Source organism: Juglans regia, chromosome 8 (genome assembly GCF_001411555.2).
Source record: "Juglans regia cultivar Chandler chromosome 8, Walnut 2.0, whole genome shotgun sequence".
Classification (NCBI taxonomy): domain Eukaryota; kingdom Viridiplantae; phylum Streptophyta; class Magnoliopsida; order Fagales; family Juglandaceae; genus Juglans; species Juglans regia.
In genome coordinates this window covers 24,386,566-24,413,262 of record NC_049908.1, presented here as the reverse complement: position 1 = coordinate 24,413,262, position 26,697 = coordinate 24,386,566, and the positions used below count along the sequence as shown (strand labels likewise).

The following is a 26,697-nucleotide window of genomic DNA, read 5'->3' as shown; positions in this document are numbered from 1 at the left end:
GCTAAAGCCTCGCATTGCATATTTTAAGTGGCTTTATATAACAATTATTAAATAGAAAAGTCTCTTGAAACGTTATTTGTTATTGAAACATTAATCCCAATAACTTCTTCTGTGAATTACAGGGTTTGATTTATCTGCATGAGAAGACAAAGCTGTTTCCAAAGCCAGACCACCCAATCATTACGATGTTGAGATAAAAGCAGATCATGCATGGACATCAGATATTTTCCAAGAATGAAAAAGATCTGTGAATGGAATAATTTTTTTTGTAGTCAATATATAGTATTTAACAGCTTATAAGTTCTGATAATCTCTCATTTGAAACATTTCTGATTTCTGGTGTTCCTAAACAAAATATAGATTTAAATAATTAAAAGACAAGAGTGACAAAGTATATTTGCAGAGCCAATATTTATATCAAGGACAATTTGCTAGACCCCATGTATGATGCTCCCAATGAAAAGCTTGCCGTAAATGTTATAAATGATACAGAAGCTGATAACTAGCTTGGTGATAACGAAGCCGCCCACTCGGTTGGATACAGCGTTTTAAAAGCTTACCAGTACTTGATCAATGTAAATCCACCACAAGATATAGATCAAAAGAAAGAAAGAAAAATCATCTTCTGAATTCGCCAAATTAAATAGAAAAATTGCATCCAATAAGATTTGGCACGACCCATCATATAGTGGAATAATTTAGACACGCTCCATCATATAATTGGATTGAGCTCATTCGTATATCTATTTTTAATCTAATTAATATAATTTCTTATATAATACAAAAATAACTATATAAATCATTCACAATTACAACTGGATTATTATCAATATCCAAACCAAACGGGCGTGAAGGTCAAAAGACCCCACGACCCGCCAGCAATTAGCCACTAGTGTCGAGTCTAACTCGCGGTGCAAACAAACAAGCGTGGAGGTCAAAAGTCCACACGACCCACTGACAATTAGCCACTAGTGTCGAGTCTAACTAATGGTAACAAATGGGCGTGGCGGTCAAAAGACTCTACGACCCGCCAATAGTTAACCACTAGTGTTGAGTCTAACGCGGTGCAAACAAGTAGGCATGGAGGTCAAAAGTCCTCACGACCCACGACCAGTTAGCCACCAGTGTCTAGTCTAACTAATGGTAACAAATGGGCGTGGAGGTTAAAAGACCCCACGACCCGCCATTAGTTAACCACTAGTGTTGAGTCTAACTCGTGGTGCAAACAAACGGGCGTGGAGCTCAAAAGACCCCACGACCCGCCAACAATTAGCCACTAGTGCTGATTCTAACTCGCGGGGCAAACAAATAGACGTGGAGGTCAAAAGTTCCCACGACCCACCAACAGATAGCCACCAGTATCGAGTCTAACTCGTAGAGCAAACAAACAGACGTGGAGGTCAAAAAGCCCTATGACCCGCCAGCAGTTAGCCACCAATGTCGAGCCTAGCTCGCTGTGCAAAAAAAGGGATGTGAGGTCAAAAGACCCTACGACCCGCCATCAGTTAGGCACCAGTGTCGAGTCTAAGTCGCGGTGCAAACAAATGGGCATGGAGGTCAAAAGACCCCACGACCCGCCAGTAGGTAGCAACTAGTGTCGAGTCTAACTAGCATTGCAAGCAAACGGGCATGGAGTTCAAAAGACCCCACTACCCGCCAACAGTTAGCCACCGGTGTCTAGTCTAACTCGCGATGCGAGTTAAAAGGCCGTGGAGGTCAACAGACTCCACGACAAACCAATTGTTGGCTACCACTACCAAGTTTAACTCCATTTGTAAGCAAACGGGTGTAGGGGTCAAAAGACCCCATCCCACAACATAAGGCCCATACAAAAATTAAGGTCCAAGGAGTCAGCCAAGTACTCGAGGAGTAAAAATTAAACTATACAGAAAATTAAGGCTAGAAAAAGGGCCTAATTGTTACACACATAGGGCCAATTTAAGAGCCAAACATTGTCCAACACCAATACAAAAGGTAAAACTCATACAAACATCACAAAAGCCGAAGAGGCAACATTTTCTTTGTCATGAGGAAGGGGCCCCACCAGAGTGGGATGATGATGCTGGGGTGGGAAAGGCGTCAGGCATGGTTTTGTGTCCCATGGCGTCCACAAATTAATAGGAAACTGCATCGGGTTGGAACTCCTCCAAGTCCAAGCTCCTTAAATTAGTATGTAGGCTAGCTAGCAGGTGAGCCCGCAAGCGAGTCATACCAGCCCCATAGCCATACCCAAATGCCCGAGGACAACCCTGGCAACAGCCAATGGTGGATCCAAACGGACCAACTCCCCATTGGCAGAAGCTAATTGAGACCCAAACACCTCCAACTGCCGTTTCTGCTCCTTAAAGGTGTTGTTCAAACGTCGTAAGCTCTTATGTATCTTGTCCTGTGTGGCATTAGTATCCTCTTAGACCTTCTTATAGGCGGTGAACCTTGATTGTATCTCTTCATGATTTCCCTCCCCCTCGGACAATTGGAGGTCGAACTGCCTACAATCCTCCACACGTGACGCCTTCACCTTTGACAATTCAAGGGCAAGCCTCTTCCACTTCTCCTCCGAGGAAGACAATGCCTGAGCAGACTCTCGAGAAAGCTGCTCAACGTCCACTTAAGACAGCCGGGAAGAGGCCAGCGCCTCACTCAGCCGAGATACCTGAGCATGAGTAGACTCTTGTTAGAAATATGCTAGCTGCAAGGCAATGCTGTCAGGCACCTGGAGAGACTAAGCTCGAAGTAATTCACCACAAAGCTGGCACACCTCATCACAAAGGAATTAAAGGTATGTTTCTAGGCTACATATGTGCCCATCAGCTTGCTCCTGGTAGCACTCCACCTTAGTCTTCTCGAACAAGAGCCGAGTCATTTCCTTCTTGGCATAGAATCCGAACTTTCGCCACTCCCGAACCTCATCTTCCAACTCGGCCCGCTTCCCCACAATCCAAGCCGCTAGGTCGTCAATAGCCTACACAAGCAAACTGGCTAAGTAAAATGATTCCACACAAAGACAACCATATTAAGCAAAAATAAACCCAATATCCGAGAGAGCATATTTCTTAGGCATCTCGACATCTCCATGACTGACCCCGAAGGGGAGGGGGCACACCAGGGGCCAACCTCTTTAACCCCGCATGTTCCATCCACTGTAGGTGTCCTGCCCGATACGGGGGGCACAAAAGGAAAGGAAAAGGGTGGTCAGACCCCCCAACTCGGGCACAAACATCCCTTGGCCCTCAACCTGCCACCAACTTCCATGTCGACCAACCCCCATCACTCACGTCTCTATGGTCAACCCCACCTTCTTTGAACCTTCCCTCTTCCAGGGAGGATCCACCCCTTTCAGGAGGAGAGGGAGAGTCCTTTTCACCGTTGAAAGAGGATTTGTTATAATCTCATATTGGATGTCTCAGATTGACTACCATAAGAGATTTTATATTTTTGTTTTTATTTATCATATGATTTTATAGATTTTTTATTAGCTTAATAATATTGGGACAATGAGCTTTTTATTTTTATAGAAAGATGTTTTATTGTCAGTGATGGAATGGAAGAAATTATATTTAAACGTAAAAATTAAGTCATGTCAATATTGTCTAAAAAAACCATTCGAATGAAAAACATTTAATCAAATGATATTGTTCAAACGTGAATTAAGGACGAAAAAAATTTGTCCCAAAAAATCAATTCGAATGTAATTGTTTGCATTCAAACGACTATTAGGAACAAAAAAAATTTGTCACAAAAAAATCCGTTTGAACAGACCTATTGGCGTCTGAACAACTATTAGGGATGAAAAAAACTTCATCCCTAAAAATTCCATTCGAACAGACCTATTGGCGTTCGAACGACACTTGTCGGTTCAAAGAGAACCTTATCCATTTGAACGGGTTTTTGAGATGAAAATGGTTCTTCTAAAAAAAAAAACCCTGTTCAAATGCTTTCGAATGGTTTCGCCCAATTTCGTCCCTAAAAATAATTTTTTGAGACTTTAATCTCCAAAAACCTTTTGAGATAGGCTTTTTGAAATAAAATAGAGACGAAATTTTTTCGTCTCCAAAAATTTGGTTTTTTGAGACAAAGTGATTCTTCCCAAAAAACCCAATCTCTTGTAGTGGTGCTCCCCCCCCCCCCCCCCCCCCCCCCCGGCGTTCGACGACCTCACTCTGCTCAGTCTCAATCTCAATCTCACACGTCACTCAAAGCCCATCGCCCCTCTCTCTCTCTCACAAACTCTCAGACTCATCGCTTCTCTCTCTCTCTCATCCTGCCGTGCAGTCGTCCCTTTATTGCCCTTCGCCATCAGTTCTTAAAGGAAATCCCTACGACCTCACTCACTCTTAGACCCATCGTTTCTCTCTCTCTTCTCACGCAGTGTGACCATCCATCAATTCCTTCTTCTTCAGCCGTCCCCGACATCTCCATGAGTCCACATTAGGTATTTCTTCCAAATCTTATGATGATGATTTTGTGATTAGGGTTTGTGATTTTGGTGATACTAGCATGATATCATCTCGAAATTTTCAATATTAATACAAGCGTGCTATAATTCCCAAATTTTGACTCTGAACTGATAAATCGGAGTCCGACTCGAATCAAAGCCTATGCAAGTTAGAGTTGTAATCGAACTTAGGGGATACCGAACCCGACTCAGTTAGTGCTCACCCCTAATCAATAGCATTTACCGAACAATAAAAATGTTAATGCTTGATGAAAAAATAAAGAGAGAGAAATGAAAACAACAGTAGGTTTGTCAATAAAATGACTAAAAAATTATTTTTCTGAATTATACCATATTAAATAAAGGAATAATGTTTATGCTCCTGTCATTTTGCATTATATTTAATTTAATAATTTACCATATACATTATAATATTATAAAAAATGTCTCACCTTGATTTTTCTCCTTAGGCCTCAATTTATATTGAGTCGTCTTGAGATAAACCTCGAGAGTTGGGAGAACGACATATCTTCTTCAATTGTCTCTCCTTAAATCTAGGGGTGTTCATTCAGGTTCCAACCCGGGAACCCGGGTAAACCCGGACCGGGACCCGGGTTTCAAACCCGAGCCGGAACCCAGACCCGAGCTGGAACCCAGGTGAATTCGAGTTTTGAAAAACCCAGATTCCGGGTTCTAGGTTGAACCCGGATTTTTTTAAAAAAAAAAGCTTTTTTATTATTAATTGGACTTCAAATATTTTGCTTCTTTGCTCTTGTATCATTGGCTGGGCGAGCTGGGTAGTGAGAGTGTATCAGTTTGAAAGAAAAGAACGAACAACCACGAAAATTTGTACTAATTAACATACCAAAAAGGGGAATTCTTTATTTTAAAAAAAAGAAACGAAGCTAGTAATTCAACAAGCGCAATTCACAAACCCAAACTAAATATAAAAAAAAAAAAAATCGACCTTGCTGGTGCTTAGCAACTCAGTATTCCATTTGTGATCAACTATTGTATCTGTTCTTTTACTGCATGTTAGACTCACCACCACAGTTTTCTCCCCCATGTAACTTGCCTTGAGCTGCACACTCACCAAATATTTGACCAAAATACCAATCCCCAAAATTAGATCAACTCGCCCTGGCAAGTTGATAAATCTTCTTCGAGTTTGTTGTGAGGATATTGGTGGGCTGATGCTACAACAGAAGATGCTGGGATGACAACAAGAAGAGGGGGGGCCTGGGGTAGAGTTTCACTGATAGAGAAATAAATGGAGGTATAGAGAAGAGTTATGCACGATCGAAATTGAAGCGGCCTACCAATATCAATTAAACATGATTCAAGAAAATCGAAATTGACCACGATCTACCATAACTATGTCTCGATTATGCAACAGAAGAACCCTAGTTTTTATATAGAAACATATGATGTTTCTAATGGCAATCCACAACCAGAAGTGTGGTAAACCCAGCATAAGATCTAACCAACACTTGTAAATTCAAAAAAAGAACAAGCACCCATGTGAAGGAGATACATTATTCAACCAGAAAAATGCTAGCACCGAAAACCCTAAAAAAAACCCATATTATTTATTATGTTCTAATAACATCAAAGTCATATACCAGATTTCCACGAGTCAAAAAACAACCCAAAATAAAAAAATAACCCAGATATCATAGCACATCAAGGATTCTAAGATCTACAAATAAATAAAAAATCTAATGCAAATTATGGGATCATATCTAATAGTAGATCTAGAACAAAAAAGCAAAAACAACTCAAAGCCATGTCTTAGATCTAAGAGTATTAGGGTTTCGGCACTCAGCAGAGGAAGGCTAGGGTTTCGGGACTTAACAGTCCAAAACTCAAACCCATGACAAAAAATACCGAAATTTTCCTCACTTGGTCGCGAAATGGGACCCTGATGACGAGAGAGAGAGAGAGAGAGAGAGAGAGAGAGAGAGAGAGAGAGAGAGAGAGAGAGACGACGGAGCAACGGAGGTGATGAAGGTAGAGGTAGCTAGGGTTTCGGCATGAGAGTGAGAGAGGACATCGGCGCTAGTTGGAGAGAGAGAGAGAGAGAGATCGATCTGAACTTCTGAAGGAGATATTTGTTTTTGACTTTTGATACGTAGGTTTTTTAAAAAAAACCCAGGTACCGGGTTTAGATCTGGGTTCCGGATTTAAAATCCGATACCCGGTCCAAATTAAACCGGTTTTAATCATGCAGGTACCGGCTCAGGTATGTCTTGGGCCGGAACCCGTACCCGAAATCCGGTTATCTGGAAAAAAAAAAAAATCGGTCCGGATGAACAATCTTACTTAAATCCTTGTGACCATATATACCATATAAAGATTTCTCAAAGCATTGAGGAAACTTCTGTGGATGGTTCACCCTATGTATTTAGAATAGGAATAATCCTATCGAATCCCTAAAAATCCCTATTTTTAGCTGGTTCGTTGTTGATGGTTGTACACAACCCTAGGCGGCTAATTACATTCTTATCTACATGATCGAATATTTATATATTATAAAGAGTAGCTTCAAATCATGTTTGTTCTTATTTACTTTCTTAACAGTATATACGTTGAAAATATGCAGCATGCATGTACAAACAAAGTTGGAACCATATATATACATACACTAAGATCGACAAATGAGCAGGCTTGTACGGCCGTAACCACATCTGAGTTATTTAATTCTTTTTTATATACAATTAAGTTTTTGCTTTATTTATTCCATTAATTTGTTCACAACTTCTCCCTCTGTTTATCATGTTCAGATGGTTATCAATCCTAGTACTTGTTATGCATGCGTGCCCTCAATTAACGCTATTTTAAATGGTGTCAACAAGGAAATGATCGAAAAACTATTATAAAGAATGATTAGGGCGAAGCTGTGCCCTCAATTTGGACGGATTGATTGCTTAGCTTCTCCTAGCTATATATAAGGATTACTGCAACCATTCGTCTTTCAAGCTTCTCCTCACCTATTATTAACTTAGAGAGCGACCTTTCCCGGCCAGTATTCAACCCTAAAAGAGAAAAAGGATATAATGGCAATCCAACTGATCAAGTTTTCTCTACTTGTCTTGGGAGTTATCGCAAGTTTCATCTCAGTGGTTTCCGCCACTGCAGGAACTGCCACTTTGAATACAATTTATGTTCGTGAGTATATTCATAAATCTCTAGCTCTCTCCTCTTTATTTCATAGTAATTCTCTTGCAGTACTAGTAGTGTAGTTTTGACTAGATTTACTAGCTAGGGATAGATTTCAATTTTACACACATATATGTATACATTATTCGATTCATACACACACACACACACACATATATATATATATCTTATGCTTCATTACTTTTACTTCGAGAATGCAAAATTGGTACGTTATGGTAATTTGTAGATAAGAAAGGGGAAAATTGCTTGCCATTTTGTACCTGTATGCTTCTTCAAGAGTCTCTGAGTTTTCCTTTGTAATAGTAAGATCATGAGTTCCATTTTGATATCAAACTATCAATAAGCTGTGTTTATATGGGGGTGCATGGGTATATAGCATCTGCATGCTTTGGCTACGAAGACCAAGGCGTTATGACTGCAGCAGCTAGCGATGCCCTATGGGACAATGGGGCTGCATGCGGTAGAATGTATAGCGTTAGTTGCACTGGCCCTACAAACCAAGGAGTGCCACAACCTTGCACTGGTAGTCAAGTAACAGTGAAGATTGTTGATTTCTGCCCACCCCCTGGATGCCAAGGAACTCTCGACCTCACTCAAGAAGCCTTCTCCCAGATCGCCGACCCGGCTGCTGGAAAAATCACAATCGAATACAATCAGTAAGCAAAAGCCTCGCATTGCATATTTTAAGTGGCTTTATATAACAATTATTAAATAGAAAAGTCTCTTGAAACGTTATTTGTTATTGAAACATTAATCCCAATAACTTCTTCTGTGAATTACAGGGTTTGATTTATCTGCATGAGAAGACAAAGCTGTTTCTAAAGCCAGACCACCCGATCGTTACGATGTTGAGATAAAAGCAGATCATGCATGGACATTAGATATTTTCCAAGAATGAAAAAGATCTGTGAATGGAATATTTTTTTTGTAGTCAATATGTAGTATTTAACTTTTAAGGTCTGATCATCTCACATTTGAAACATTTCTGATTTCTGGTGTTCCTTAAGAAAATATAGATTTAAATAATTAAAAGACAAGAGTGACAAAGTATATTTGCAGAGCCAATATTTATATCAAGGACAATTTGCTAGACCCCATGTATGATCCCAATGAAAAGCTTGCCGTAAATGTTATAAATGATACAGAAGCTGATAACTAGCTTGGTGATAACGAAGCCGCCCACTCGGTTGGATACAGCGTTTTAAAAGTTTACCAGTACTTGATCAATGTAAATCCACCACAAGATATAGATCAAAAGAAAGAAAGAAAAATCATCTTCTGAATACGCCAAATTAAATAGAGAAATTGCATCCAATAAGATTTGGCACGACCCATCATATAGTGGAATAATTTAGGCACGCTCCATCATATAATTGGATTGAGCTGATTCGTATATCTATTTTTAATCTAATTAATATAATTTCTTATATAATACAAAAATAACTATATAAATCATTCACAATTACAACTGGATTATTATCAATATCCAAACCAAACAGGCGTGGAGGTCAAAAGACCCCACGACCTGCCAGCAATTAGCCACTAGTGTCGAGTCTAACTCGCGGTGCAAACAAACAGGCGTGGAGGTCAAAAGTCCCCACGACCCACTAACAGTTAGCTACTAGTGTCGAGTCTAACTAATGGTAACAAATGGGCGTGGTGGTCAAAAGACCCTACAATCCGCCAACAGTTAACCACTAGTGTTGAGTCTAACGCGGTGCAAACAAGTAGGCATGGAGGTCAAAAGTCTCCACGACCCACCACCAGTTAGCCACCTATGTCTAGTCTAACTAACGGTAACAAATGGGCGTGGAGGTTAAAAGACCCCACGACTCGCCATCAGTTAACCACTAGTGTTGAGTCTAACTCGCGGTGCAAACAAACGGGTGTGGAGCTCAAAAGACCCCACGACCCTCCAACAATTAGCCACTAGTGCTGATTCTAACTCGCGGTGCAAACAAATAGACGTGGAGGTCAAAAGTTCCCACGACCCACCAACAGATAGCCACCAGTGTCGAGTCTAACTCGCAGAGCAAACAAACGGGAGTGGAGGTCAAAAAGCCCTACGACCCGCCAGCAGTTAGCCACCAGTGTTGAGTCTAAGTCGCGGTGCAAACAAACAGGTGTGGAGGTCAAATGACCCCACGACCCGCCAGCAGGTAGCCACTAGTGTTGAGTCTAACTAGTATTGCAAGCAAACGGGCGTGGAGTTCAAAAGATCCCACGACCCGCCAACAGTTAGCCACCGGTGTCTAGTCTAACTCGCGATGCGAGTTAAAAGGCCGTGGAGGTCAACAGACTCCACGACAAACCAATTGTTGGCTACCACTACCAAGTTTAACTTCTTTTGTAAGCAAACGGGTGTAGGGGTCAAAAGACCCCATCCCACAACATAAGGCCCATACAAAAATTAAGGTCCAAGGAGTCAGCCAAGTACTCGAGGCGTAAAAATTAAACTATACAGAAAAATAAGGCCAAAAAAAGGGCCTAATTGTTACACACATAGGGCCAATTCAAGAGCCAAACATTGTCCAAAACCAATACAAAAGGTAAAACTCATACAAACATCACAAAAGCCGCAGAGGCAACATTTTCTTTGTCATGAGGAAGGGGCCCCACCAGAGTGGGATGAGGATGCTGGGGTGGGAAAGGCGTCAGGCATGGTGTTGTGTCCCATGGCGTCCACAAATTAACAGGAAACTGCATCGGGTTGGAACTCCTCCAAGTCCAAGCTCCTTAAATTAGTATGTGGGCTAGCTAGCAGGTGAGCCCGCAAGCGAGCCATACCAGCCCCATAGCCATACCCAAATGCCCGGGGACAACCCTGGCAGCAGCCAATGGTGGATGCAAACGGACCAACTCCCCATTGGCAGATGCTAATTGAGACCCAATCACCTCCAACTGCCGTTTCTGCTCCTTAAAGGTGTTGTTCAAACGTCGTAAACTCTTATGTATCTTGTCCTGTGTGGAATCAATATCCTTTTAGACCTTCTTATAGGCGGTGAACCTTGATTGCAACTCTTCATGATTTCCCTCCGCCTCGGACAATTGGAGGTCAAACTGCCTACACTCCTCCACACGTGACGCCTTCACCTTTGACAATTCAAGGGCAAGCCTCTTGCACTTCTCCTCCGAGGAAGACAATGCCTGAGCAGACTCTCGAGAAAGCTGCTCAGCGTCCACCTAAGACAGCCAGGAGGAGGCCAGCGCCTCACTCAGCCGAGATACCTGAGCATGAGAAGATTCTTGTTAGAAATCTGCTAGCTGTAAGGCAATGCTGTCACACACCTGGAGAGACTAAGCTCGAAGTAATTCACCACAAAGCTGGCACACCTCATCACAGGGGAAATAAAGGTCTGTTTCTAGGCTACAGATGTGCCCATCAGCTTGCTCCTGGTAGCACTCCACCTTAGTCTTTTCGAACAAGAGCCGAGTCATTTCCTTCTTGGCATAGAATCCAAACTTTCGCCACTCCCGAACCTCATCTTCCAACTCGGCCCGCTTGCCCACAATCCAAGCCGCTAGGTCGTCAATAGCCTACACAAGCAAACTGGCTAAGTAAAATGATTCCACACAAAGACAACCATATTAAGCCAAAATAAACCTAATATCTGAGAGAGCATGTTTCTCAGGCATCTCGACATCTCCATGACTGACCCCGAAGGGGAGGGGGCGCACCAGGGGCCAACCTCTTTAACCCCGCATGTTCCATCCACTACAGGTGTCCTGCCCGATACGGGGGGCACAAAAGGAAGGGAAGGGGTGGTCAGACCCCCCAACTCGAGCACGAACATCCCTTGGCCCTCAACCTGCCACCAACTTCCATGTCGACCAACCCCCATCACCCATGTCTCTTTGGTCAACCCCACCTTCTTTGAACCTTCCCTCTTCCAGGGAGGATCCACCCCCTTCAGGAGGAGTGGGAGAGTCCTCTTCACCATCGAAAGAGGAATGAGAGGGAGAAAGGATAGAGATCCTCTCTTGGTCGATAGCAGGAGTCTCACCTCCAAAAATGCTCGCGGTGAGAGAACTTAAGGTAAAGCCTTGCTCCCTGCGATCGTCTTCATCGCCGCCCATAGTATTGGTCTGGGCGCCGCCAACCAAGATAGATTCGGGTGCCCCAGCCCCAGTCATATCCGCAGAAAAGTTGCCAACCCTGGGTGTTGATGTCGGGGAGAGGAGAGAAGGAAACTCGAAGGGCGGCGTGCTCACAGGTTCAGTGCCCTTGGTGGGCAAGTCAAAATCAAAGGTTGTTGCCAAGTCAGCAAGGGCTTGGCCCACGAGCACAATAAGATCGTTGAGACCTGGTGACACAAGGGATAAATCCTGACCAGAGAAGCCTCGAGCGTCTTCTCCCTAGGGGAAGCATTAGTAGCCCCCTCACCAACGGTAATGTGGGAATCAGAATGTGCTCTTCGATTCGCTTCCACTTCCGCCCTGGATTCGCAACCCCACCCTCGACGATGCCGCTACTAGGGCGCTGGGGAAAAGAACCACAAGATTGAGAAGCACGCATCTTTTCCACAGGCGGGGGAGCACGGCTCTTCGCCAGGAGCACCACAGCCTTAAGTTTATGTCCCTTGACATGGGAACGGTTGGGCACCACCAATAACCTGTCAAAATTGGCGGCGGAGAGTAGATCCTTTGTCACCAAACAACTCTTGTCATTTTCCTTTGCCCAATTAAGGACTATGTCGACATGAGAGAGAGTGCTCCTTGTCAATTAAGTCCAACAATAAGCTTTTGTCGGAGGACCCTTCCCCAATTAGCACGGACTGGGTAATCCCGAAAATTCATCTCATCGGCAGGATACTACCAATTACTACCAGAAACAAAAAAGAATTTGTTTTGCCACTGCTTGTCATTAGAATAACGAGGCTCGAAGGCCGCCAAGCGTTACGACTTAACGCAAAAACTACAAACGTTGCCCGGCAACGGCTTCACCCCATAGAATGAAAGAAATTATTTCGCTATGAAATCTGGGTGAGTCTTCCCTAGAGGCTCCAAAACCATGTGAAAAACCATGCATGAACACATAAGAACACGCCAAGCGTGCGGGTTAAGCTGGGCGGGGGTAAACCCCAATAAATCCAAGACATCACGGATAGGAGATATGAAAGGGAATCGCAACCCGTGCGTCAAGGCACTCATTGTAAGGGCCACATCACCGACGAACCCTTCTTTGTCGGTACACCCCGCCCCAGGAACAAAAAGCTTCACCGAATCTGAGATTCGGTAAGTGGACCTTAGCTTCGTCAAATCCTGCTCAAACAGGGTGGAACGCCAAGAAAAACCCTCAAAAGAGGTAGGGATTTGACTAAGAGAAGACTCGACAGCAGGTGAAGGAGATCACCTCGCTGGAGTTTGGCCAGAAGAACAGATGGGAGTACAGGAAGAACCACGGCTAGCCATTACAGGAGAAATACATTCTTGAAGATAACACTAACAGAGAGCTCGAGCAAGGAGAAGAGAAGATAGAAAGAAGAATAAGTGCGAAAAGAGGGAGTATGGGCAAAAGTAAGTGAATCAAGAAAGATAAAAAAAGGTAATCATGAGGGTTCTTGGGAATCCGGAAGGTTGGCTGTGCCGACAGCTACAATTTCTTTCAAATAAAGGACGTTGAAAGAGCATGAACGTCTGTGGCTGATGTGGGCCACATTTGGAAGAATGGGTATAAACTTAAGCCCATACATTATCTATCATGGACCCTCGACGGGGTAGGAAAGGTTGAAATCTTGCTAAACGACTACTTATTGTAAGCCATCGAGGTAAGGATATAACGTGGGAGTAGAAGGTACGAAACTAGTAAATTTCCTATGTGCTGACACACAGAAAATTTGCAAGGTAACTGGACGGGATATTTGGGTCCTCTTGCAGCTAAGCCCATGGCTGCTAAGCAAGCCCAACTTACCACTTTGACTTACAAGGCTCGTGGCTTAAGGGCTCGCGGGGGCATGGTATCAACAAGGGAGCAACACTATTCGCAAGGAGATAACATCTTAAGATGAAGCCAATTATCCTGAGATGGATAACCCTATAAATCAGAGCTATTATCCATCCTGATAATTAGAGATAAACGTAGGGAATGGATGGTTATCGACTCCCTCGACACGTTCCTGCGTCTCTATAACTGGTACATGAAGGTAGCAAATACTCTCATGAACTTCTTGAGATATTATATACTGAGACCCTTTCTCTAACTTAGGTATAGGAGCTTATCCTAGGCACCAGTGCCGTTGAGTTGTTCATTGTTGGTCGTTTGAGTGGCTGGTGGTGTGAAACACATCTTTTACACATACAATGATCGATGTTGTCCCGTAGGATGTTTGTCATCTTCCTTCAATTCTTCTATCTGTATTAATTTATATATTCATTTAATGTATTATTTTGCATATATATAATTAAGATATAGTAATTAAAGAGTAATCATAATTCCATTTTCATGTTATTTCAGTATATTGACACCTAAGGTAAAACAAAAGCTCTTAAACATAATTTTTGGATCTATGGATTGAATATTCGAGTTGGTACGAAGAAGTACTGACGATTTCATTGAAGAAGTTCGGTCTTCATTGTGGGCAACAGTACTGCATGCAGTTCATGGTAAGTCGTGGCCTAAGGCCATACATCTAAATAAGGATTTTTATTTTAAATAAAATTATCTATTATTCTTCACATTATATTATTATTCCAATTTTAGATATATAATTACAAACCAGAATTTTTACACTTTCTATAAATATTACATCTTACGTTTAATTAATAATGTGTTATAATCAATTTAATTAGTAACTCTCTTTTAGAATAATAAAGAAAATAAGTAGATAGGTCATGCTTTCAGTTAGAATATTCTATAAGAAATACAAACATCAAGTAAAAATATTAACATATAAAGTTTAGAATTACATAACCTAGCTAGTAAATTGAAGCTTATGAGAAAGTACAACAACCAACTATTAATAGTGTAGGGCTGTGCGAAAATTCGACTCCGACTCCGCTTCGTTGAAGTTGGAGCTCTGACAAAATGGATCAGAGACGGAGTCGAAATCAGAGACGTTGGAGGTGTTGTCTAACCAACTTCAACTCCGACTTTACCGTCCGGCTCCAACTCAAATATTGTACATATGTTATAATACTATGTATTTATCTATATATACTCATATAAAATGGATAGAACTTACAGAATTAAATTCAATATTATACTTGTATTTGTTAATTATTATAAAATAATATATTTATACTATAAGATAAATATGAGTTGCCTCTAGAGATGCCGCATATGCCCTAGTCATGGTGGGGACATGCACCTTGGCTAGCCCACAACCATGCCTTGGCTCATGGGGTGACACGCACGGGGCGCCAATTCGACGTTGCAAAATTATTACTTGGCAACGTCCTTCGGCGGGATGGGTCAAGCTTAACACAGATGGCAGTAGTTTGGGTAACCCAAGTGTCTCAGGTATAGGTGGGATCATTAGAAATAATCATGGAAAGCTAATTCATGTTTTTTCCTCCTTCATTGGTACAGGTTCTAATAATCGGGCAGAACTTTTAGATCTTCTTCATGGACTCCAGGTTTGTAAATCCTTATCTCTAAATTATGTGCATATTGAACTTGACTCTATGACTGTTATTTCCTGGTGGAAGAGCAACAGATGTGGGGTGTGGTACCTGGAGGATTTTTGGGAGGAAATTATGGACATTATGACCTCCATGACCTGCTCTCTCCATCATGTTTTTCGTGAGGAAAATAAAGTTGCAGATTGGTTAGCCAAACATGGGGCTTCTGGTAAAGATTTAGCTGTCTCTCAATTACTGGAGACCCCCCGTGCGTTGCGTGGTCTTATCTGCATGGATTACTCCGGGTTGCCGTCTTTGCATTTTAGTTAGTTTCGGGTGTATGTTGTTATCTTTTTTGTTTGTTTCCTTGGTTATGTTAGTTTTTCCAGGCTTGGTTTTTTTCCCGTATTCTGGGTTTTCGTTTGTACCCCGGATGCTTGTTTTTGTAACCATGGTTTTCCTCCGCCATAAATGAGGGTTATTAATAAAATTGGAGAGGGGTCACTAGTGAACAGGTGACCCTAACTCTTTAAAATAAAATAAAATAAAATAAAAAAATAGATTAATAGTTTAGTATATGTAAACATCCTAGTATTATTATCATACATAATCAAATATATAAATAAGTTAGACACGGGTATAGAAATAAGTCTAGTATAGAATTAAGTTAGCTAGGCACTAGGATAGAAATAAATCTAGTATAATATTAATAAGTTAATAACACATAATACTATAGTATAATAACATGTAATTAGATACTATAATAGTATTAGATCCTGTTTGGGGCTGTAGTAGGAGTCTTAAAAAGTGATTAAATATCCTTAAAAGCTCTTTAATGAGAAATTAGTTTGTTTGGGTGATACATATTAAAGCACTTTTAATCTTAAATAAGCTAAAAAGTACGTTCGAGAAATTTTTATATTTTTCCTTAAACGTGCTTTTTCGAATAATGCGGAACGTAATTCAAATTTTAAAAAGACTGTTAATGAACGAAAATACCCATACAACTTTAAGATAATTACAATTTTCAAACTTTTAAGAACATGGTCATAATCTTTAAAAATTCAAATAATCCTCATTTGTACATCAAAAATCACTTTTTTAATTTGTTTCCAAACAAACGTAAAACGTTTGAAAGTGTTTTAAACATATGGTTACTAAACAGTAAATAACTTTTTAATAGTAGAACTTATTATTTAACTTATAAGCTATAAGCTCTAAAAATATAAACTATAATTCCCACCACAATCCCAAACATGCTATAAGTCTAGTGTAAAAATAAGTTAATAACACGTGATACTATAGAATAATAACATGTAATTAGAATATACTAGTGAATTAGTATTTATTAATAATCAATACAAACAATTAAATTTGTTGGAAAAAATTATAAAAATCATAAATAAAAAAAACTTATTGCTAAATCAAAGATTAAAATTAAATTTAGAATTTGCTTTAGGGGAAAAAATGGATTTAGAAGCCCAAAACAGCAGTATCCCTGCCCAAAACAAGGTGTAGGTTCAAAACGATGTCGTTTCATCAAGGTAACCGCCCAAAACAGCCTACATTCAAACAAAATGGTGTCTCTTCTAGAGGAGAAAACGGTGCCATTTAGAATAGTTAGGGTTCCTAACCTATGTGCACTACAACAAATTTGACTTTTAAAGACGAAATTGTTTTGAGACAGAGTTTGTTTTGTCTATAAAGTCACTTTTAGGGAAGAAATCCAAATTTCATCCCAAAAACAGTCCCATCATTCGAAAAATAATATTCAGAGGCAAAAGCAGTCGTCCCAAAAAATGATGTCCTTTCGAACAGTTTGTTATAGCATTCGAATTGTGTCAAATCATTTCAAACGGTGTGAATTTAGTTCGAACGGTTTGTTATATTAGTTCGAATGGTTAGAAATATGTTTGAACAATTACAACCACGTTCAAACTATCTCATTCTAATGCGCCAAATATTACTTGGGAAGTGGAATGCGTCATTTTTTTAATTCATAAATTTTGTTCGAACAAAGATAGTTTCAATTCGAACGATTAAATATTTTAATGTTTTTGTCGTAAATTCTTATTTACGGCTATTATATATCACCGTAAATAAGAATTGGAATATTTGCAGTGAATATTTATCGCCGCAAATAGTCTTTCACATAATTAAAAATAAATAAAGTTTCTCTTGCTCGCGTAGACCCCAAACCCTAAAATAAAGGTTTTCCTCATATCCTCCAGCCTCAGCCTCTATTTTTTCTTCTTTCTGCAAATAAACCAACAACCCCCATCTTTTAGCTCGTCCCGTCGCTGTCCCACCACGCCGTTCCTCTCTTTTCGGCACTACTAGTAGTAAGTCCCCCTTTCTTGCTCTTTCTTTCTCTCGCTTCTCTTTGTATTTCTTTGTCTCTGTCTCAACTCCCCATTTATTTCTCACTCTCTCTCGGGTTCTCTCTCATATGGTCTCACTCTCTTTGATTCAAGCTAGGCATCGGGATTGTAAAATGACATGCCATAACTAATGGAGCTGGATTCATCGGCTCTCACTTTGTCGATTTGTGCTCATATATCGGTTTGTGCTAAGTTTTTGTGTTTATTCATGATTTAAAGATTTGATGTAAAAGGCATAGGTGCTCTTTGAATTAGGACCCTAGATTTGTTTTTTTTTTTAATTTTTTAATTCCAATTTGTTTGGGGATTACACTATGGTTGTGGCTTAATATTTAGGTTAATGTGGCAGAGTTTGTGCTTGTTTATTTCCTCCTCCACTCATTTGTTTCATTGGTTTGATTTGCAGGCCTATGGTTAGCCTTGTTTATCCTTTGTAGGCGGGATTCTTATTTTCATTTTTATTTCATTAGGGCGATTGAAACTAAACCCCTTGTTGGGATTATAATGTTTATTGTAGTGATTTTAGTGTTTGTTCATTATACAATGCTAATGCCCTGAGTGTATATTAATTTACTAGAAAATATAAGTGATTTTCATTATCTTGGATGGGCTTGAACTTTGTTGGAGGCTGTAGTAGTTGGAAGTTCAATTGGAATTTGATTCGTAGGTAGTGAGTTCTTATGTTAGGCATGGTAATTGGCATTATATGATCTAGTTTGATATCCAAATTATATTGATTTTTTGTTTCTAATACATCATTTCTCAGCTTTTGTGGAGTTTGGTTGGCTTTTTATTGGCTGTTATTTGATAGTCTGAATATTTTGCAAGTTCATGATATATGATAAGGCTTCATTGCAATTGTAAGAATTAGGGCATCTCTTTTTAATTTTGTAAAGGCTGCATATAAAGTAATTTAGAACACATGATAATCAGTTGTAATGCCAAAAAAGTTATGTCCAGCTAGTTTTGTTTCTCTCTACTTATTAAATCCCTTTTTGGGCTAGCTTTTCAACTCCTAAGATGCTGTATGGGTTAGGTAGCATTTTCGTCTTACATTGTATATGGCTTCTGAGTTGTGGAATTTATTTCTGCTAACCAGTCAAAAATTAGATTACGTTATTTGTGGTTATCTTTATTGATGAGTCTAGCTATCATTTGCGTGAATTTCGTGAAAATGATTTAGTTAGTGGCTTGTGCTCTAAATATTCTTCCCACTATAACCAACAAGGCCTCCTTCAACAATTGGGCTAAAGTAAATATTGAAGTATACAACATCGTGCACAACATTTGCTGCACCAGCAAGCATTTGCTATTGGATTGATGTTGAAACATTTGTTGTTATGGCTGCATGCTACATTAATTGTACTAATGATTTGTGTAATTTGTTAGGAACATATGTTGTTAGTTGGTGAGCATTTGCTGTTATGTATACCAATTGCTAGCTTGGTTTGTTATGGTTTCATGCTACATTTAAGATAAACCTGATTGTTTCTATTTATCTCAGATTGTAGTGGTTGGATTGTAGTACTAAGAGTAAAGAGATAAACATACGAGGCAAGAGACTTTAATTGTTGAATTTTTAAAATCTTAACGGGGACTTGGCCTTACATTGGCGGGGAATAGAGCAAAGTTAAGGAGATTAAGCTAGTGAAAGATGAGATAAACTTCAAGCAACAAGATTGGAAGTCATGCTATCAACTTGGTGGATTTGGATCTCTCAGATTAATTATCAGAAGTTGTATGACCATTAGAACAACAAGATTGTCATATGATTTGTTATAATCTCAGATTGGATGTCTAAGATTGACTACCATAAGAGATTTTATATCTTTGTTTTTATTTATCATATGATTTTATAGATTTTTTATTAGCTTAATAATATTGGGACAATGAGCTTTTTATTTTTATAGAAAGATGTTTTATTGTCAGTGATGGAATGGAATAAATTATATTTAAACGTAAAAATTAAGTCATGTCAATATTGTCTAAAAAAACCATTCGAATGAAAAACATTTAATCAAATGATATTGTTCAAACGTGAATTAAGGTTGAAAAAAATTTGTCCCAAAAAATCAGTTCAAATCTAATTGTTTGCGTTCAAACAACTATTAGGGATGAAAAAATTGTCCCAAAAAAATCCGTTTGAATAGACCTATTGGCGTTTGAACAACGTAACTATTAGGGATGAAAAAAACTTTGTCCCTAAAAAATCCATTCAAACGGACCTATTGGCGTTCGAACGACACTTGTCGGTTCGAAGAGAACCTTATCCATTTGAACGGGTTTTGGAGATGAAAATGGTTCTTCTTAAAAAAAAAAAAAAAACCCATTCAAATGCTTTCGAATGGTTTCGCCCAATTTCGTCCTTAAAAGTAATTTTTTGAGACTTTTGACTTTCATCTCCAAAAACCTTTTGAGATAGTCTTTTTGAAATAAAATAGAGATGAAATTTTTTCGTCTCCAAAAATTTGGTTTTTTTAGACAAAATGAATCGTTCCAAAAAACCCAATCTCTTGTACTGGTGCTCCCCCTCGGCCTCACTCTGCTCAATCTCAATCTCAATCTCACATGTCACTCAAAGCCCATCGCTCTCCTCTCTCTCTCTCTCTCTCTCTCATCCCACCGTGCAGTAGTCCCTTTATTGCCCTTCGCCATCAGTTCTTAGAGGAAATCGTTGCGACCTCACTCACTCTTAGACTCATCGCTTCTCTCTCTCTCTCTCTCTCTCTCTCTCTTCTCACGCAATGCGACCATCCTTCAATGCGTTCACAGCTCTTAGAACTGCCTGTGCCCCTTACCATCAATTCCTTCTTCTCCAGCCGTCCCCGACATCTCCATGAGTCCACATTAGGTATTTCTGCCAAATCTTATGGTGATGATTTTGTGATTAGGGTTTGTGATTTTGGTGATACAAGCATGATATCGTCTCGAAATGTTCAATATTAATACAAGCGTGCTGTAATTCCCAAAATCTGACTCTGCACCGATAAATCAGAGTCAGACTCGAATCAAAGCCTATGCAAGTTAGAGTTATAATCGAACTTAGGGGATACCAACCCCGATTCAGTCAGTGCTTACCCCTAATCAATAGCATTTACCGAACCATAAAAATGTTAATGCTTGATGAAAAAATAAAGAGAGAGAAATGAAAAGAACAGTAGGTTTGTCAATAAAATGACTACAAAATTATTTTTCTTAATTATACCATATTAAATAAAGGAATAATGTTTATGCTCCTGTCATTTTGCGTTATATTTAATTTAATAATTTACCATATACATTATAATATTATAAAAAATGTCTCACTTTGATTTTTCTCCTTAGGCCTCAATTTATATTGAGTCGTCTTGAGATAAATCTCGAGAGTTGGGAGAACGACATATCTTCTTCGGTTGTCTCTCCTTAAATCTAGGGGTGTTCATTCAAGTTCCAACCCGGGAACTCGGGTAAACTCGGATCGGGATTCGGGTTTCAAACCCTGGCCGGAACCAGGGCCAGGTTGATTCGGGTTAGACTCGAGCTGGAACCCAGGTGAATTCAGGTTTTGAAAAACCTAGATTCCGGGTTCCAGGTTGAACCTGGATTTTTTTTAAAAAAAAACTTTTTTATTATTAATTGGACTTCAAATATTTTGCTTCTTTGCTCTTGTATCATTGGCTGGGCGAGCTGGGTAGTGAGAGTGTATCAGTTTGAAAGAAAAGAACGAACAACCACGAAAATTTGTACTAATTAACATACTAAAAAGGGGAATTCTTCCTTTTAAAAAAAGAAACGAAGCCTGTAATTCAACAAGCGCAACTCACAAACCCAAACTAAATAAAAAAAAAAAATCAACTTTGGTGGTGCTTAGCAACTCAGTATTCCATTTGTGATCAACTATTGTATCTGTTCTTTTACTGCATGTTAGACTCACGACCACAGTTTTCTCCCCCATGTAACTCGCCTTGAGCTGCACACCCACCAAATATTTGACCAAAATACCAATCCCCAAAAACAGATCAACTTGCCCTGGCAAGTTGATAAATCTTCTTCGAGTTTGTTGTGAGGATATTGGTTGGGTTGATGCTGCAACAAAACATGCTGGGATGACAATAAAAAGAAGGGGGGCCTGGGGTAGAGTTTCACTGATAGAGAAATAAATGGAGGTATAGAGAACATTTATGCACGATCGAAATTGAAGCGGCATACCAATATCAATTAAACATGATTCAAGAAAATCGAAATTGACCACGATCTACCATAACTATGTCTCAGTTATGCAACAGAAGAACCCTAGTTTTTATAAAGAAACATATGATGTTTCTAATGGCAATCCACAACCAGAAGTGTGGTAAACCCAGCATAAGATCTAAATATCAATCCAACACTTGTAAATTCAAAAAACAGAACAAGCACCCATGTGAAGGAGATACATTATTCAACTAGAAAAATGCTAGCACCGAAAACCCTAAAAAAACCCATATTATTATGTTCTTAAACTATGTTTTTTTGTTTGAAAAGCAGATCTCCACGAAATAATGCAAGAAACTGATTTTCTAATAACATCAAAGTCATATACCAGATCTCCACGAGTCAAAAAACAACCAAAAAAAAAAAAACAACCCAGATATCATAGCACATCAAGGATTCTAAGATCTATAAATAAATAGAAAATATAATGCAAATTATGAGATCAGATCTAAGAGTAGATCTAGAACAAAAAAAAGCAAAAACAACTCAAAGCCACGGTTTCGGCACTCGGCAGAGGACGGCTAGGGTTTCGGCACTTAACAGTCCAAAACTCAAACCCATGACAAAAAATACCGAAATTTCCCTCACTTGGTCGTGGAATGGGACCCTGATGAAGATGAGAGAGAGAGAGAGAGAGAGAGAGAGAGAGAGACGACGGAGCAACGGAGGTGATGAAGGTAGAGGTAGCTAGGGTTTCGGCATGAGAGTGAGAGAGGACATCGGCGCTAGTTGGAGAGAGAGAGAGAGAGATCGATCTGAACTTCTGAAGGAGATATTTGTTTTTGACTTTTGATACGTAGGTTTTTTAAAAAAAAACCCAGGTACCGGGTTTAGATCCGGGTTCCGGATTTAAAATCCGGTACTGATCCAAATTAAACCGGTTTTAATCATGTAGGTACCGGCCCGGGTATGTCTCGGGCTGGAACCCGTACCCAAAATCCAGTTATCCGGAAAAAAACTGGCCCGGATGAACAGTCTTACTTAAATCCTTGTGGCTATGTGTACCATATAAAGATTTCTCAAAGCATTGAGGAAACTTATGTGGATGGTTCACCCTATGTATTTAGAATAGGAATAATCCTATCAAATCCCTAAAAATCCCTATTTTTAGCCGGTGCGTTGTTGATGGTTGTAAACAACCCTAGGCGGCTAATTACATTCTTATCTACATGATCGAATATTTATATATTATAAAGAGTAGCTTCAAATCATGTTTGTTCTTATTTACTTTCTTAACAGTATATACGTTGAAAATATGCAGCATGCATGTACAAACAAAGTTGGAACCATATATATACACTAAGACAAATGAGCAGGCTTGTACGGCCGTAATTACCACATCTGAGTTATTTAATTCTTTTTTATATACAATTAAGTTTTTGCTTTATTTATTCCATTAATTTGTTCACAACTTCTCCCTCTGTTTAATCATGTTCAGATGGTTATCGATCCTAGTACTTGTTATGCATGCGTGCCCTCAATTAACGCTATTTTAAATGGTGTCAACAAGGAAATGATCGAAAAACTATTATAAAGAATGATTAGGGCGAAGTGCCCTCAATTTGGCCGGATTGATTGCTTAGCTTCTCCTAGCTATATATAAGGATTACTGCAACCATTCGTCTTTCAAGCTTCTCCTCACCTATTATTAACTTAGAGAGCGACCTTTCCCGGCCAGTATTCAACCCTAAAAGAGAAAAAGGATATCATGGCAATCCAACTGATCAAGTTTTCTCTACTTGTCTTGGGAGTTATCGCAAGTTTCATCTCAGTGGTTTCCGCCACTGCAGGAACTGCCACTTTGAATACAATTTATGTTCGTGAGTATATTCATAAATCTCTAGCTCTCTCCTCTTTATTTCATAGTAATTCTCTTGCAGTACTAGTAGTGTAGTTTTGACTAGATTTACTAGCTAGGGATAGATTTCAATTTTACACACATATATGTATACATTATTCGATTCATACACACACACACACACACACATATATATATATATATATCTTATGCTTCATTACTTTTACTTCGAGAATGCAAAATTGGTACGTTATGGTAATTTGTAGATAAGAAAGGGGAAAATTGCTTGCCATTTTGTACCTGTATGCTTCTTCAAGAGTCTCTGAGTTTTCCTTTGTAATAGTAAGATCATGAGTTCCATTTTGATATCAAACTAACAATAAGCTGTGTTTATATGGGGGTGCATGGGTATATAGCATCTGCATGCTTTGGCTACGAAGACCAAGGCGTTATGACTGCAGCAGCTAGCGATGCCCTATGGGACAATGGGGCTGCATGCGGTAGAATGTATAGCGTTAGTTGCACTGGCCCTACAAACCAAGGAGTGCCACAACCTTGCACTGGTAGTCAAGTAACAGTGAAGATTGTTGATTTTTGCCCTCCCCCTGGATGTCAAGGAACTCTCGACATCGCTCAAGAAGCCTTCTCCCAGATTGCCGACCCTGCTGCTGGAAAAATCACAATCGAATACAATCAGTAAGCTAAAGCCTCGTCACTACAAGAAAATTACTTATTTGTGACCAGTTAATTCTAGAGAAATGATTATTTACAGTTAAAATTAGTCTGTTTTAATCATAAATAGTCTTTTAACCACAATTAAATGGTCATAAAAATCCGTTTTTCTTGTAGCGCGCATTGCATAGTTTTTTTTTTTTTATTTCCCTTTTTTTGTATTTTATGAGCATATTTATCTTTTCTTTGTTATTGAATAACTTCTTCCGTGAATTACAGGGTTTGATTTATCTGCATGAGGAGAAAAAGCTGCTTTAAAGCCAGACCAGCCGAACTCATGATTACGCTGCTGAAATAAAAGCAGATCATGCATGCATGGAAATTAGATATTCCGGAGAATGAAAATAATCTGTGAATTAATGGAATAATATTATTTGTAGTCAATTATAGTAATAATTTAAGCTGTAAGTTCTGATCTGTAGCGTTGAAACAATTCTGATTTCTGGGGGTCCTTAACAAAATATAACGAAGCCCACTGATCTATGCATGTGACAACAAAATTCAACGAAAAAGACAAACAGGCTCATCATGAGATGGAAATAGAGAAACAAAATTTAATGAAGAAGTTTGAGAAAGAAGGAAATCACAACAAGAAAAATGAATATTTGTGACGGATTATTTGCGACGAGAATGATTATTTACGACGAAAATAGATTCATTTTAACAGGAAATAGTCATTTTTGTAGAAAATAACTGGCCACAATTAAACAGTTTTCTTGTAGTGAATTAAGCGCCTGCTTCTTTTAATTCGTATAACAAATAGACAAACAACTCTAACAATTCCGATAGAGAAGTGGAATTTGGCACACATCATTCCTTGTTCGAATAGTAATAAAATAATTCGTAAATATTAATAAAATTATTTTAATTAAAATTTTTTATTAAATTTTAAAAAATGAGAGAGAAAAAGTTAAATAAAAATATTATAAAGTTAAAAATTATTTGAATATAATTTCTTAAAATTATTTTTGTTTTGAGATTTGAAAAAGTTGTACTATTTTTTGTGTTTTATTTAGAAGTTTGGGAAGGTGGTATTGGATTTGTGTTTAGATAATGACTAGGTAATTGTTAGATAAAAAAATAAATTTTTGAAATTAAAAAATATTTTGTATTTGAGTTATATTTGATAGAAAATTATGATAAGTTTTGAGAATGTATGAGAATTGTTGTCAACCAAGGAAGTGAAAGAATAACTTGGGAGGTTTAGATAGTGAGTTGAAATGAGATAAGATAAAATGAAAGTTAAAAATTGAATAAAATATTGTTAAAATATTATTTTTATTTTGGGATTTAAGAAAATTAAATTGTTTATTATATTTTGATTGAAAATTTGAGAAAATTATAATGATTAGATAAGATGAGATGAAATAAGTTGAGATATTTTCTGAATCCAAATAAGGTCAATATATCGCATTACGTACATAAATGATGAACGGAGGAGATTGATTGAGGTGAATAAAAATAATCTCACAAATTGATGTGACTTAATGTGACTCGTCAAATTATAAAGTTGTTTTTATTACAAAGTAGATATAACGAATCTTGTAAAACCACACCACTTTGTAGGATTAATTTTGTATAATCCATCTGCGGCTCTAACACTCTTCATTCAATATATACCCTTAATTAATTACTGATTGTTTTGGGCCGAAAAATTGGTTTCCAAACTCTAGCCCCATGTACGTATTAAAATCAATCGTATCTGATAAACTTATTACATATTTCACATCAATCACATTACAAGGATAATGCAAATACTGTAGCTAGGGCTAAAAAATGAACTATTCGGTTTAATTTTGTTCCCAAATCGAAACCGAGCAACCGGTAGTTTCTCCCTAGGAAAACAGGTTGAAAATGGCCGATGTAGAGGGATGAAACCAGTCGGATTGGTTTCAGCCCATTCCCAGCTAGTTAGGTTGGTTTGGGCCACTTCTTTTTGGCCTTTTTCAGGCCTTTGTTTTTGCTCAATCCAACATTTTTTGGGCTTTTTTTTTTTTTTCTTAATTTGAGATCTTTTTGGGTTTTTTTTTTGTTGATTTCAAATTCTAATTTGCTGAGTTTTTAAAGCCCATTTTAAATATTCAATTTCATTATAATTTTAATGTCATTTGTAATTTGTAATGTTAACCTTATGCTAAAAAAAACTTAATCAACAATAGTAAAATAGTAATGCCATGATGGTGTAAGTACTAACTATTAAATATATACTACGATACTAATTACTAGACAACTTAAAAAAAATAAAAAACTCCATTAGATGTTTAATACCCATTACAAATAAAAATAAATTATCCTAAGCAACAATGCAATTAGAAAATATGAGATAAATAAATTGCAATAACTATTGATCTTCTTCGGTCTTCAATCTTCAATAGTTGTGA

The 26,697-nt window shown here is 38.6% G+C and overlaps 1 protein-coding gene across 1 annotated transcript; it reads left to right on the top strand.

Moving 5' to 3' along the window:
* Positions 1-7,491: 7,491 nt before the first annotated feature.
* LOC108999322 (EG45-like domain containing protein) lies at positions 7,492-8,275 on the top strand. The gene is made up of 2 exons (XM_035692829.1): positions 7,492-7,603; positions 7,992-8,275. The coding sequence occupies exons 1-2, from the start codon at positions 7,492-7,494 to the stop codon at positions 8,273-8,275; spliced, it is 396 nt and encodes a 131-aa protein (XP_035548722.1).
* The last annotated feature ends 18,422 nt before the right edge of the window (positions 8,276-26,697 follow it).

What these genes read in the sequence shown, in the direction of transcription:
- LOC108999322 (XM_035692829.1), top strand. Translation starts at nt 7,492, where the DNA reads ATGGCAATCCAACTGATCAAGTTTTCTCTACTTGTCTTGGGAGTTATC. An exon ending in TTTGAATACAATTTATGTTC is followed by an intron (nt 7,604 to 7,991) that starts GTGAGTATATTC and finishes ATGGGTATATAG; the next exon opens with CATCTGCATGCTTTGGCTAC.